Raw genomic sequence first — 14,701 nt, 5'->3', positions numbered from 1 at the left:
TATAAGTCAGTGTCTTTTAGTTCATGACGCTTCCACCAATGGGACGGTTTGTCCCTTTCTATTCCATCTGGACTCTGCATGAGTTTGAACAAGTTTGCATCAATGTGGACCTGTTGAGCTGAATGGCTTATTTCTGTGCTGCTTTTCAAAAGAAAACTTCACTGTTTTTGTTAGGTGCCTTTTCTACAGTGTAATGTTTGCCATCATTAGCTGTTCAAGTTCCTTAACCGCTGTTGCTGATCAGATTGCTATTTTGCTGGGAAGAGCTGCCAACATTTACCCACTGTCTTTTTTCCTAAACTTGGCCAGAAAGCACAAGATTGGCTGGAATTTCCAACACATGATGATGATTGCAGGTAGAGTTCCATGTTGGCCAGACTGGGTAAGGACACCAGATATTCACGGGAATTACATTTTATTTGTTAATTGAATTTCGGCATCCACCAGCCGCCATGGTGGGATTTGAACTCTGGAGCATTAGCCAAAGTTATGGATTACTGGTCAAGTGATGTTACCACCATGCTGCCATATCTGGTCAATTCCCTTTCATGGGAAACAAAAACCAAAGTTTCAGTGACCCTTCCTCGCACCTTGTGATGGGTCTTGATCTCTACTGCTCTCTGATTCTGAGGGCAAGGGTGATACCCACTGGGGCCCATAGTTGACCACCTATCAGCTTCTCGATTTTGTCCTGTGTCCGTCATACAGTTACCGATGGGCCTGACTACTAGGTGATTGTTGAATACCTCAGTTCATGACCTTTGTTCTTCCTGCAGGTCTGAGAGGAGCCATGGCCTTTGCCCTTGCCATCCGAGACACCGCCACATATGCCAGACAAATGATGTTCACCACCACCCTCCTTATTGTCTTTTTCACTGTCTGGGTCTTTGGTGGAGGCACCACGCCAACATTGTCATGGTTACGTATTAGGTCAGTATAGAACATCATTATGGCTGCTTTGCATGGTTTGTTATTCTATGATTTGTCTTCCATGTGCTGCTCTGCACTTTTGACATATAGACAGTTCAGTCAACCAGGAATCCACCTTTTTCTGGATCTAACAAAACCATTGAAGTTATTTGCTTCCAAATTTTCTTCTACATTAGGTGGCAAGGTGGCTCAGTGGTTAGCACTGCTACCTCAGTGCCAGGAACCTGGATTCGGTTCCTGCCTTGGGTGACTGTCTGTCTGTGTGGAGTTTGCACATTCTCCCCGTGTCTGTGCGGGTTTCCTCTCACAATCCAAAGATGTGCTGGCTAGGTGAATTGGTCATATTAAATTGCCCATTAGTCAGGGGTAACTATAAGGTAGGGGAATGGGTATGGGTGGCTATTCTTCAGGGGGTCAATGTGGACTTGTTGGGCCAAGTGGCCTGTTTTCACACATAGTCAGATCCCATGGGTTACTTGCGAAGCCTGGAAGTTTAGAACCATCAAATCCAGGATCAGGCCATTTGACCCATCACATCAATGCTGGCTCTTTAGAAGTGCTTTTTTAGTGTCAATCCACTGCCCATTACTCATCATCTTGCTAAGGAAAAACCAAAAGAACTGCCAATGCTATAAATCGAAAACAAAAACAGAAGTTGTAGGAGAAGCTCAGCAGATCTGGCAACATCAGTGGAGAGAAATCAAAGTTAATGCTCTGAGGAAGGGTCACAGGAAATGTTAACTTTGATTTCTCTGCACAGATGCTGCCAGACCTGCTGAGCTTTTCCAGCAACTTCTGTCTTTGATCTTGATAGGGAGGTTTTGCAGCATCCCTACTCATGGAACAGACATGCTGGGTTCAAGTCCGACCTCAGGACTGAATGATTATGAAATATGTGCCACAAATGGCTACACAGGTTGATTATCATCCGATAAATCTTTCTAATATGTCCATGGCATGTGGAAAGAGTGGGAAAGGTTCCTGCCAGATTCATGTGGTAATCTACAGTGTAATAGTCTTCCTATGTCAAAAGACTTCACATGCAGGCTCTTGCCATAAAGCATCAGCTCTATTTCATGGGACTACCATGCACACTGTTTTTAAACAAGTCCTGTCTCACGGTGAAATTGTATGTGTTAAAGGTATCTGCTGCTGTATTGTGCAATGGTGTAATCTGACTTGTGAACAGCTTTGGTGCATTTCCTTAACTGAACAGCAGATGGTGATAAGCACCTTTTTTAAAAAAAAAACTATTCCAGCAGAAACTACAGTTCATCTGTCTAAGTTAAAAATCTCACACCAGGTTATAGTCCAACAGATTTAACTGGAAGCACTAACTTTCGGGGCACTGCTCCTTCATCAGGTGTTGTTCATCTGTCAGGTTGTCCTATTCCACTGAAGTGCAAAATCAACTTTGACTACCAAGATTAATTTTTGTCTGCTTTTAGCTGGCGCTGAAGTCTTATCCTTATCTTTTGAAGCTGGAGGCCTGGGTTCAAGTGTCACCTGCCACATAATGTGTGCCAAAACCTGTTCAAACAGATTCACACAATCATAGAAACAGATAATACAGAAAAGGCTCAAAGAGTCCTCACTGACAAAAATGACGCTATAATCTGCATTAGTCCCATTTTTCAGCACTTGGCCCATGACCTTGAATGTCATGGCGTTTCAAGTATTCATCCAAGTACTTCTTAAAGATTGAGGTTTCCTGCCTCCACTACCCTCCCCAGGCAGCAAGTTCTAGATCCCACCACCACCACCTGGGATTTTCCTGACATTCCCTTTTTAACCACCTGCCTTTCACCTTAGAATTATGTCCCCTTGTTATTGACCCTTCAAGTGATTTCTATTCACTCTGTCCATGCCCTTGAATATCTTAGATATCTCAATCAACCTTCTCAGCTCTAAAGAAAACAACACAAACTTATCCAGCCTCTCTTCATAGCTAAAATGCTCCATCCCAGGCAATCTTCTGGTTAATCTCCTTTGCAAGCCCTCTAGTACAACCACATCCTTCATACACTGTGGTGTGCAGTATTCCAGCTGTGGCCTGACAGAAGTTCTGTACAGCTCCAAAATAACCACCTATTCTTAAAATCTATGCCGAAAATGAGAAAGGCAAATATCCCATAGATCACCTTAACGTCTCTACTAACCTGTTCTGCTACCCACCAGGATCTCTGGAAAAGCACCCCAAGATCCCTGTGTTCCTTTGAGCTGCTTAGTGTCCTGCCATTCATCGGATACTCCTTTTAGCCTGTTACTACTTCCAAAGAGCATCACCTCTCACTTTTCAGATTTAAATTCCATCTGCTACTGATCTGTCCATCTGACCGATCCATCGATATCCTCCTGTAACTCAAGACCTTCCTTCTCACTGTCAACTACTCGACCGATCTTCGTGCCATCCACAAACTTAGTTATCAGCTCTGCTCCTCTCCATCCCCCCCAAAAAATGACATTTTCTTCTATATCATTTGTGTATATCATGAACAATAAGTGACCCATTACTGAGCCCTGTGGTACATCACTGGGCATTGGCCTTCAGTTATACAAATCTTTCTTCTGCAATCAAGCCAATTTTGAATCCATCTTGCCTTGGATCCTGGGTGCTTTTACCATATTTATCAGTCTCCCACAGGGGACCTTGTCAAAGATTTTGCTGAAATCCATATAAATGAGATCAACTGTACTACCCTTCTCTCTCTCACCTGATCACCTCAAAGAAAATTGTCAAATTTGTTTTGCGTGACCTCCCCCTGAGACAAAGCAATGCAGACTATCCTTAATAAACCTTGCCTCTCCTTGTGGCGATTAAGTCCCTCCCACAGAATTTTCTCCATGGTTTTCCAACTATGAATCACTGCTCTGTAATTCCCTAGTTTATCTTGACCATCCTTCTTGTAAAGTGGAACAGCATTAGCTATCTGCCAATCCTCTGGCACTCACCCCTTTGAGCAGAGAGTAATTAAAAATTTGGGTCAAAGCCCTGTAATTTCTTCCCTCATCTCCCACAGCAGCCTGCAATACAACTTATCTGGACTCGAGGATTTGTTTAGAATAACTGTATTCTAGGAATCGTAAAGCCGTAGATTCATATCGCACGGAAACAGACCCTTCAGTCCGACTCTTCCATGTTGAACAGCTATCCAAAATTAATCTATTCCCATTTGCCAACATTTGGCCTATATCCCTCTAAACCCTTCCTATTCATACACCCATCCAGATGCCGTTTAAATATCATAATTGTACCTGCCTCCACCACCATCTCTGGTAGCTTGTTCCAAACACACACCATTCTCTGCGTGAAAATGTTGCCCCTCAGGTCCTTCTTTTAAATCTTTCCCATCTCACCTTGAACCTGTGCTATCTAGATTTGAACTCCCCTTTGCTGGGAAGAAGACCATGACTGTTCACCTATCCATTCTCTTCCTCCTCCTCCCCCCCCCCCCCCCCCCTCCCCCCCCCCCCCCCCCCCCCCACCAATGATATATTTAAAACTCTAAACTCAACCCTCAGGCTACAAGGAAAAGCTGCCCCAGTTTATTCAGCCTCTCCCTATAACTCTAACCCTCTGTCCCAGCAGCATCCTCAAATCTTTTCTGCTCTCTCTCAAGTTTAACAATATCCTTCCTATAGAAGGGTGATTTCTTAATCCCAGTATTTCGCCGAATGGCAAATTTTAAATTGTTCTTAAGTTGAACAGCCTTCAAATGTTTTGTAAACTGGTTCGTTGAAACGTGACCTCTGTCATCCTGATTTTAACCTTTTTCACTTCCTTTTGCAGGTCCTTCTACCTGCAAACTGCACTGAATTTGACTGTCTCCTTCCCACCTCACCATTTAACATTCACTTTTTGCTATTTGTGTGTTTTTTATTTTACTGTGGAGCCCTTTGGTCTGCATTTTGACTTCTGAATATGAAGGGAGTTCAGTAACTAACCCGCGAGGAGTCAAGGAGACTAGTGGCAATTTTCAGTTGCTACCTGTATGCCAAATCGACCTTACAATCAGCTTTGCTATGACAACACCAACATATTAGGTGTAACTTTATCTTGAGATCAGAAATAAGTTGATATATTGTCTGTGAAACAGGGCTGTCTCATTCATGGAGTAGACATTGCACTGATGAAAATGGTATTAACATCCTAATTTAGGTTAGGACCATTTCTAAAGGACTTTACATGAGCAGTCTAGATTCCCGTGTTCTGTATTCACCACATTTATACCAAAGGGCCAAATACCCAACAACAGTTTGTAGTTATATAGCATCTTTCCAGTCCACAAGTGCTTCACAGGAGTTTTATTGAGCAAGATTTGCGACTGAACTATACGAGGTCACTAAAATCTTTCTTCAGAGAGCAGGGCATGGAATTTTACTGTGAAAATTCCAGCGTCTTGGATTTTGACAGCTGCAGGCTCCACAGCACTCATGCCTAATCTGTTCAGCTTTAGCAGGTTTACAAGGTGCAGTCCATAGTGCTGGGACCCCACAGAACTCACAACAAAACAACTGGCAGCTGCTGAGGAGGCTTAATTGATCTTGACGCAATGAGGGAAACTTTCCCATTTATTGTGCTTACAGGTGGTCAGTCTGATAGAAGTCACATTATATAATTATCTGTGGGTTCCTTTTTATTGACTGTCTCTAAGACCAGCCTTTGGAGTGTAGGCAGTTCCTTCAAGAACTGGGGATGATGATTAGCCATTGAAGGACTGCAACATGTCAAATCGCATATGAGAAGGCTAAGGAACTTTGGAAGGTTGTAGTCCAGCCTGTGGGACCAAAATTATCCAGGCTGACCATCTGAAAGTTTCCACATGCTGAGGACTACTAGAAGTCTTGCGTTTGAAAAGAGGTTTGGCCATCTCGATCCAATTTCTAGACAACGCAGAGCCGTGGCAGAAAAACTGTGTCTTCTAAAGTCCCACAGAGTGTAGGTACAGGCCAGCTCTGTAACCCACAGTGTTCTAACTGGCCTAGCGTGGAAGGGTTTGATGATAATATTGGGTGCCCCAGATATTCTATTGTCTAGTTCTAACATTTGTCAACTTGAACAATCAAAAACAGTCGTCATAGAAACTCTACATAGAGGCTGTTCAGCCCATTGAGGACTCCCCACCCTATCCCATAAATCCTACATTTACCACTGCTAATCCACCTAACCTGCACATCTCTGGACAATATGGGGCAATTTTAGTATGGCCAATTCACCTAACAATTCACATTTCTTTGAAGGGCTTTTGTTTGACATCTGTTTATGTGGTGTTTTCACAGTAGGTTTTTTTCTTCCACAATCGGTGTTTGCCAATGCATTCCGCTGTCCGGGTGAGAAGCAGGTCCCACATCTAGCTCAGCTGGAACAAGGATTGAACCCGTGCTGTTGGCATCACCCTGAACCCAAAGCTATTCAGCTAAACTAACAGAGCTAAACAGCCCCCAATTCAGAAATGACAAATTCATTTAAAAAAAATCTGTAGGTCTGTAATTAAAGAGTATGACAAATTATTAGCTGTTTCAGAGAGGCAGATTCAGCTCAAATGGCCCTTTTACAAGATTCCAAGATTATATATTGTGTCTTCACCTGTGTACTTCCGAGAAGATGCCACTGGTGCTGCATTGACAGATGCATGGGGTGGAGGTGAGATTCTTTTCTAAAACTGAAGGGACAAAGGAAAGGTAGGAACACCAGTAATTGCCACAAATATCAGGAGTGTATGGGGGAAAAGCATGAGATCGGCCCGAGGTAATGATGCTTGTTTAATGAGCTGATGGAGGCGCAGTGGACCAAATAGCCTCCTTTGTGCCGAAATATCTAGATCATTAGATCGTAAGAAATAAGAACTATTCAGCCTGCTCCCCTATTAAATAGGATCCTGGTTGATCCGAAATTCCTCATATCCACTTTGCTGTGTTTTCACCTTAGGCCACAATTCCCCTACTCCTCAGGAATCTACATATCCCAGCCTTAAATATACACAGGGATTGTGCCCCCATGAGAGAGAAGCAATAAATGATGACCTAGCCAGAGAGAAACACGTCCCTTGAACGAAGAAACCAAAACCAGGGATTATCCGAGGGAACTAGACAAAAGCCAAAGACCGTTTCACCACCCTTTTTGTTTATTCGTGTTACTGGTTTTCTTTTTTAAAAAAGAACTTCCATAGGATGTAAGCCTTGTTGGAAAGACATTGTGGAGGGTCAGGTTTTCTTTTAAGAGTCTATTGTGTATTGGATGCTTACACCTGTTTCTTAGCGGGTTGTTAGGGTCTACGAGGTAGGTGCTTACTGAGTTTGTGCCGAAGTAATTCTGACATTTTCTTGTGCTATGCCACCCCCAGAGTTGGTGACCGGGTTCCTTCAGCAGAGGATCTGGCTGATGATCACTGGAGCTACTTCAGGTGATGCACAGAGCTGGCTACAGTGTGCTGTGAAATTAACACCACTCTCTCTTTTCTCCAGTGCCAGCTAATCCTTGAATGTCCTATCATCCGACTTCAGCCTGCTTCTTGCACTTCTGGCTTTCCCTGAATGCCTATGGTTTGCTTCTAAAAAAGGAGAGCATGTAATATAATCAAATCTCTACTTTTCTAGGCCTGTGTGGAGCAGGCCCTGTGTCATTCTCCCGTCAACTAGTGCAAACAATCTTTCCCAGCTGCCTGGCGATACTTGTGCCGTGTGTCTACATGCTCGTTCGTTTTGTCTTCGCTTTTCTTCTGTGTAGCTTCGATTTCTTACATATTGGGCTGTTTCTTCCTGTAAGCATGAGACCAAGAGAGGAGCTCTTTGGGGAGTTGGAATCCATGTTACAAATCAAATCAAACCAAACCCTAAGTACTTTTAGGCCTCCATGCCACCCCACTCCCCAAATCCCTAGTCACTGACGGTGTTTCCATTGCAACACTCTCAAATACAGGAAAGATGAATGCAGTAAAAGGGAAAATCAAAATGAGATATGAAATATCGCTGCCCGCAAAGTTCTATCATCTCTTCAGTGTTTGTCTGCATTATTGAAGAAGCCAAAGAACTGGCATAAAATATTTAACTGAAAAATTATGCTTCACCCAACAAGCTAGGCCAAAAGCCTGTGAGGAGAGGTCTGTCTGTCAGAAGAAGTAGGCAAAAGCTGTTGGGTTCAGTTCTGAACCATTAAACTTGCGCATCTTTCCTTCTCTCCTTTTCTTTCCCTCATTTCTGACCACTTCCCCATGCACTCCCAAGATCTTTTCTGCAGACAGAGACACATGCAAACGCTTTGTTATCGTTCTGCACATGTTGGCTGAGAGACATAAAATTTGGAAAACTGGTGATGGGAGGGGAGCTAACAACATTTAACTCCAATCAGTTCACATTTTACAGTCATGGACTGAGTAAGGGGTGCAGGAGCATAGAGACCTTGGTGTATATGTGCATGGATCAATGAAGGTGGCAGCACAGGTGGAGAGCTTGGTAAATAAAGCAAAACGTGTGGTCAGCTTTATATATCGGGGAATGGAGTACAAGATAAAAGAGGTGATGTTAGACTTCAACACGAAGATTGTGTATAGTTCTGGGCATCGCACTTCAGGAGTGAGAATGCATTGGAGGGAGTGCAGAAGTGATTTACAAGAATGGTTTCAGGGATGAGGAACATCAGCTATAAGGGTAGATTGAAGAAATTGGGGCTATTGTCTTTGGAGAAAACAAGGAGGTTTGACAGAGGTTTCCGAAATCTTGAGGGGCTGGACAGAGTTAATAGGCAGAAACTGTTCCTGCTCGTAAAAAGAACAAGATCCAGAAGACGCATACAAAGTGATTTTCAAAATCAGACAATGTGATGTGAGAAAAATCTTTCTCGTGCAACTAATAATTCAGATCTGGAATGCACTGCCTTGGAAGTGTTGTGGACACTGAGTGAACTGAGGCATCCAGAGGGTATTGGATGGTTATTTAAATGGAAACCTTTTCCTTGAAGGAAAAATAAATGCTGTTTTTGACAGTCTGACAGTTGCCATTCAGACTATTAACATTTGGAGTTCAGCAGTGCCTCTGGGGAAAAAATGTATAAACCATTGAAAATGAAGTTTCACGGGTCTTCTGTCCAATGCGGGCTGACATTCTGAATTGTCTTTCTTTTCAAAGTTTATTCTAGGTGTCAACAGCAAGTCTTGTAATTGTTATATCCTTCAAGGTTGCATTGTTGTACCTCTGCTTTGAACCATTCCATTCCCATGTGGTGAAGGCACTTTCACTGTGCTGTTAGTATGGATTGAATGACGATGAAGGAACTGTGATATATCTCCAAGTTGGGGTGGCCAGTGGTTTGGAGGTGATGGTGTTCCCATGCACCAGCTTCCCTTGTCATCTCTATGTTATGGATGCTGTGTCTATACTCAGTGGGGAAGAGTTGGTGGCACGACAATGGTGGCTCTGGATTACAACAATCAGATGTTGGTATCTCTATGCTAGAGGTGAACATTCTGGCCTGTACAAACCTTCCCAGACCATTAAGTAGTGAATGTCCAGCCTGTAAAAAGCTATTCAAACAACTGCATGTTCCTCTTCAGGCAATTGTGGTGAGTGTTGGAATGTGGTGGATTCCAACAGCCAGGATCTGTGAGGCAAAGTTAAGATACTGTCTAAATAGAAAGACTTGACATTTATATTGTTTGTTCTGATTCCAGCTTATGTTAATACTGGACAAGACTGATCCCAGAATGAAACTGGCTTGATTGATCATAGTTTTAATTTGATTACTTAATAACCATGGCAATTAGTTATTGAAACACATAGCTAATGACATCCTTTTAAGAAAACCTGAGTTTCTTGCATGAAAGAAAACAACCCATCCATGTATATACCTTATAGTTTAAAGTCCTTGACACAAACATTAAAACAAAACTTCAACCTGTTTCCCAACTCAATCCATTACAGAGACTTGACTCAACTTCTATCCCAAACACTCCTGGCTTGGAAGCCTCAGAAGCTAGTAAAATGCTGCTGCTGCAATGACCCTTTCAACTGAACTAAACTGAACTGACGCATCTCCTACAGGTGAACGTTTTTCCCTTGAGAAACAAACTTTTGTTTTCTTCTGCACTGAAGTCAAAACAGCCGGTTTTAGGCTAAATGTGTTTACACTGCCTGTCGTAAACTCAAAGTATAGATACTCAATTTTATTAACATCACAGGAGTCCACCAAGCACTTGACTATAATCATGTATGTTGTTGAAATGGATATGTTTATATCACTGTTCCAGAATGACTTTTTTGTTTAAAAAGCAAACCTTTTGCAGCTGTAACCCATCACCACTTGCCTTTATTTCAAAAACCATTCCTAGTCATCGCGATGTACAGCATGGAAACAGACCCTTCGGTCCGATTCGTCCATGTCGAATAGATATCCTAAATTAATCTAGTCCCAATTTGCCAGCACTTAACCCAAATCTCTCTGAACCCTTCCTATTCATTTACTCTTTTATATGATGCCTTTTAAATGTTGGGATTGTACTAGCCTCCACCACTTCCTCTGGCAGCTCATTCCATACACGTACCACCCTCTGCGTGGAAAAAGTTGCACCTTAGATCCCATTTAATTCTTTCCCTGCTCACCCTAAACTTAAGCCATCTAGTTCTGGACTTCCCTACCCCAGGGAAAAGACCCCGTATATTCACCCTATCCATGCCCCTCATGATTTCATAAACCTCTACGAGGTCACCCTCAGCCTCTTCTCCAGGGAAAACAGCCCCAGCCTATTCAGCCTCTCTCTAAAGCTCAAATCTCCAATCTTGGCAACATCCTTGTAAATCTTTTCTGAACCCTTTCAAGTTTCACCCAAATTGCAGAAATGTACTATAAGATGTAATCGTCAAGTAATCTGTCGTTCTGATGTTTATGAAAAAAACAGATCTTGTCCAGGGTAGCAGGGATAACTCCATGTTCTTCTTCAAAATAGTATAGTGGGATCTTTTTACACAAGGTTTGCTGGCTCACGCAATGGACAATGCCTCTTAAAGCACAACCCCTCATTGTGCAGCACTGGAGTCTCTGCCTGGATTTTTGTCCTCGGCTCCTGGATGGGGCTTGAATCCAGAACGTTGTAAGTCAGTGGCTAGAGCACTATCCACTGAGCCACAGTTGGCGACATCATCTCTACATGATATAAATACTTTTCTGAAGAATGAGGAGGAATGGTGGCAGGGGCTTTCCTGAGAATCTCAGCTCAAACCCACCCTTGATGATGGGTTAACCTTTTCCTCAGCCTGGAAGAATCCTATGGAAATGAGTTTGGGCCTCCGGTTGTGCCTATTGGCAATCAGTAAACGGTCCTTAAATTGGCACTGTTTCACACATCAGCTTCAGAACGTGTAGTATAGACACCACCTGTTGTCGTCAGAGTGACATTAGGACAGAGTAGGAGGCAGCTCTGCCCTACATCCAACTATGTCATTGACCAAGGTGGGAGGTGTTAAAAATGGGTGCCTGAAATGGAAAGTGATCCATTCATTTGCACCAACATTCCTCACCTTCAGTAACTACAAAAGCAGTTTCAGTAACGAAGGCTAATGGCAGTAATAAGGGGCGGCACAGTGGCTATGTGGAGGTTGCTTGTTCTCCCCATGTCTGCATAGTTCTGCCAGGTGCTCCAGTTTCCTCCCATAGTCCTCTTGTTCTGTTGTGAGATTTATTTGTGCTATAAACACAGACTTGACCTTGATGACACTTTATCTCTTTCCTTTCTGCAAATTACACAGGCACAGGACAATTGTAGGGTCATGCAAATGTATTAGTTCTGCTCAAAGAGCCACAAGAGATTAAAGGGGCTGCCTGATTCCATGCAACAGGGAATTTGGAGCAATTAGGAAGAAGCTGCATGTGCTTTTTTTTTTCACTCAACTTTACTTGCACATTGCTTTGTTTGTCTAAGCCTGACAATCTTCTACAGTCTCTACTTGATTAGGGTTGTTATATTTAGCACTGAACTTGCAGCTTAGACCACACAGTGTGACACACACATGTACACACTTAAGTACCAGCCACTACATGTGGCCTTTTGGCTATTCACCGAGAGAATAAATTATTTCTCTTTCATCTTCAGTGACATGATAGTGTCAGTGTGAGTGTCCACAACTGGGATCCAGTTGCTTCAAAGGTCCTGCTGTATACTACAAGCTGCAGAAATTCATTCTACGTTACATGCTTAATTCAAATCAAGTTCAAAATGATTCCTAAATGATTTTTCATCTTGAGTATTGATTAAAAACTGAGTTTTCAGGTTTCCATTGATGCCAAATGTGATCGATTCACACAGTTTCCTCTCCTTTTACCAATCACACGCACGCTCATCTTGCAAAAGAGAAATTCGGGGCCTGCCTTTCTTTTATTATTAGAAACTTTTCAGTGTGGAGACTGGATCTTTTCAATGCTTGTAGGATGATCAGAGAGATGCAGATATCGCTAAACCAGTCTTTAATTCAATTTACTGTTTATCTCCTGACTTATTTTACTACCCTCTTTCTCTTTCAGAGTCGGAGTTGATCCAGATCAGGATCCGGCTCCCAACACTGACAGTTTCCAAGTGATGCACGGTGTAAGTAATCTGGGAACTATGAAAACATCTTGCTGTAGATGTTAAGTCTGTCTCGTCAGCTGAATACTTGCAGAAAATATATTTTGACCCACAAGGGAGTTCACTTCTGTGCTGGAAACGAAAATAAAAGAATGCTGAGGGTTTGAACATGTGGATGGTGATATTTTACAATGACTCCTTTGTTTTTCCTGGAGCTTCATTTAATTTTAACACTCAGCAATCAGCAGCACTGTACGATAAGAATGCTCTGAAAGGCAACATTTACTTTATTATGGCCATGGTTTAGAAAGAGCAAGACAGTAGCACAATAGATTTTATTATAAATTGCATATATAGCAATTTTCATGCAAGTCACAGCTGTCTGTGAGAGATCACTGTGTGGCAACTTTTGTTGTATCTGAATACTCTTTAAGGAATATTAAACAAAGGAATCAAGAGCAGTCTTGTAACTATGATGATTCAGCTTGGTTTGGATTTGAATCTACGATTCAGCTCAATTTCCTGTCTGAGCTTTCCTTACAAGTGGCATTTGCTCACAAACATTCTGTAGAATGTCACAAATTCTCGGCCTGTTTTCCTGAAATCCAACTGACTATGTTCCAAGATGGTGCACTCAAGTGTGATGGCAAGCAGATCATTGGCCGATCATGTCACATCACTTTCACCCTGAAAATGGCAACACAGGTAAATAAGATGGTCAAGAAGGCATACAGCGCGCTTGCCTCCCTTGGCCAGGGTATCGGCTATAAAAGTTGGCAAGTTATTCACCGATGTATAAACCTTTAGTTAGGTCACATTTGGAATATTACAGTTCTGGTCGCCACACGACCAGAAGGATGTGGATGCTTTGAGAGATGCAGGGAAGGTTCACCAGGAGGGTTTTAGTTATGAGGAGACATTTGATAAACGTCCTCAGAGTGAGAGTATACCTGTTTCTGCCCAATGATGACCGAGCCCGTTGAAACAGTTGCCATCTCCCTGCCCCCTCGGTTTTGGATACAGAAAAGTTATTTGTTTTTTAAATAGCAAGTTGAAATTAAAAGATTATGCACAGTAATGCTTCAAGGCCGCCCCCCTCCCAGCAATGTACTGCTCTTATCCAAACACACTTCTTCTCTGCCATGCAAGAAGCCATTGTTAGTTATAGTTCAAATTAAATTTCACTTTAGTCTACCGTAGGCTTTTTCTCAAGTTCCACCGATCACATGGGAAAACAAATTTTGATATGTTTCTGGTTCAGCTAGTGATGCTGACATAAATTATTCCGATGTCAGGTTTGTTCTATGCCCTCGGCTACAACTTCAAAAGAAATCAACGTTAATAATACATGTTGAAGCTGGTTTAAAATTCCAGCTCTGAAGCTCATTGATGCTATAAGTATTGCAAAAACGCCCTTGAGATAGTACTAAATGAGAGACAGTAATTGAAGTCATTCCATTCTGTAGTTGCAGTTTGAAAACACGCTATGTCAGGAAATGGAGGAGGAGTTCTCTGCTGGTTGATTGCCATTTAATAAACCATTCAGAATTTGTTTTTTATTACATTATACTTTGGACATGTTGCTAAGTTAAACTTTAAGCTAACTTTGTGTCATTAAGTGATCAGTGCAGTTTTCTTTCATTCATGAGTTGCTAGTAAGGTCAGTATATGTTCTCCAACTGGAATTGCCCTTGAATAGGTAGTGATGAGATACCTTCTTGGACTGCAGGAGTCCGCGTGGTTGGGTTACAGTGCTGTTAAAGTGGGAACTCCAGGAATTTGACCCAACAATGATGAAGGAATATGCTTCCAAGTCAGGATGGTGTGTGATCCCAGAGTATGTTTCCTTTATGGCATGATTAGAGGAATGTATATCCTTTGAGACTTTGGATTCAGCTGATTTAGTGCTCGAATAGGATGGAAAACTGATTGCAAAATCAAACTTGGGAATGATAGGAAAGGTGGACCCAGAATTTGGAGAGGTACAATATATTACTTTAACCTGCTCCCTAATATCAAATATTAAGTGCAAGTTTGGGAACTTAGAATGACATCATATGGTGAGGGTTATCTGTCTCACTTAAAAGTAATAAGTTGAAGACTACCCTGAGTACAGTTTTTGCTACTGCTCAGGTATTATCCCCTGCTCCTAACTTGGCCACTGTTGTCATACAATCTTGAACTTCTATTTCCTCTTCAAAGGATATAGAGATGTACAG

At 42.2% G+C, this 14,701-nt stretch overlaps 1 protein-coding gene across 2 annotated transcripts in view; it reads left to right on the top strand.

The window, feature by feature from the left end:
* Window positions 1-14,701, top strand: part of slc9a7 (solute carrier family 9 member 7) — a 145,030-nt gene that overhangs the window by 96,772 nt on the left and 33,557 nt on the right. The window contains exons 11-14 of one of the 2 annotated variants that reach the window (XM_043692310.2): window positions 245-356; window positions 777-930; window positions 7,275-7,334; window positions 12,440-12,503. In XM_043692310.2, coding sequence (XP_043548245.1) covers window positions 245-356; window positions 777-930; window positions 7,275-7,334; window positions 12,440-12,503 — 390 coding nt within the window. The remainder of the gene's footprint in view (window positions 1-244; window positions 357-776; window positions 931-7,274; window positions 7,335-12,439; window positions 12,504-14,701) is intronic. The other variant, XM_043692311.2, reaches the window with a different exon arrangement.

Source organism: Chiloscyllium plagiosum, unplaced genomic scaffold (assembly GCF_037043375.1).
Source record: "Chiloscyllium plagiosum isolate Xiang-an unplaced genomic scaffold, Cpla_swu_hap1 HiC_scaffold_6, whole genome shotgun sequence".
Taxonomy (NCBI): Eukaryota; Metazoa; Chordata; class Chondrichthyes; order Orectolobiformes; family Hemiscylliidae; genus Chiloscyllium; species Chiloscyllium plagiosum.
The sequence above is the reverse complement of the archived record's forward strand: the minus strand, read 5'-3'. Positions and strand labels throughout refer to the sequence as shown.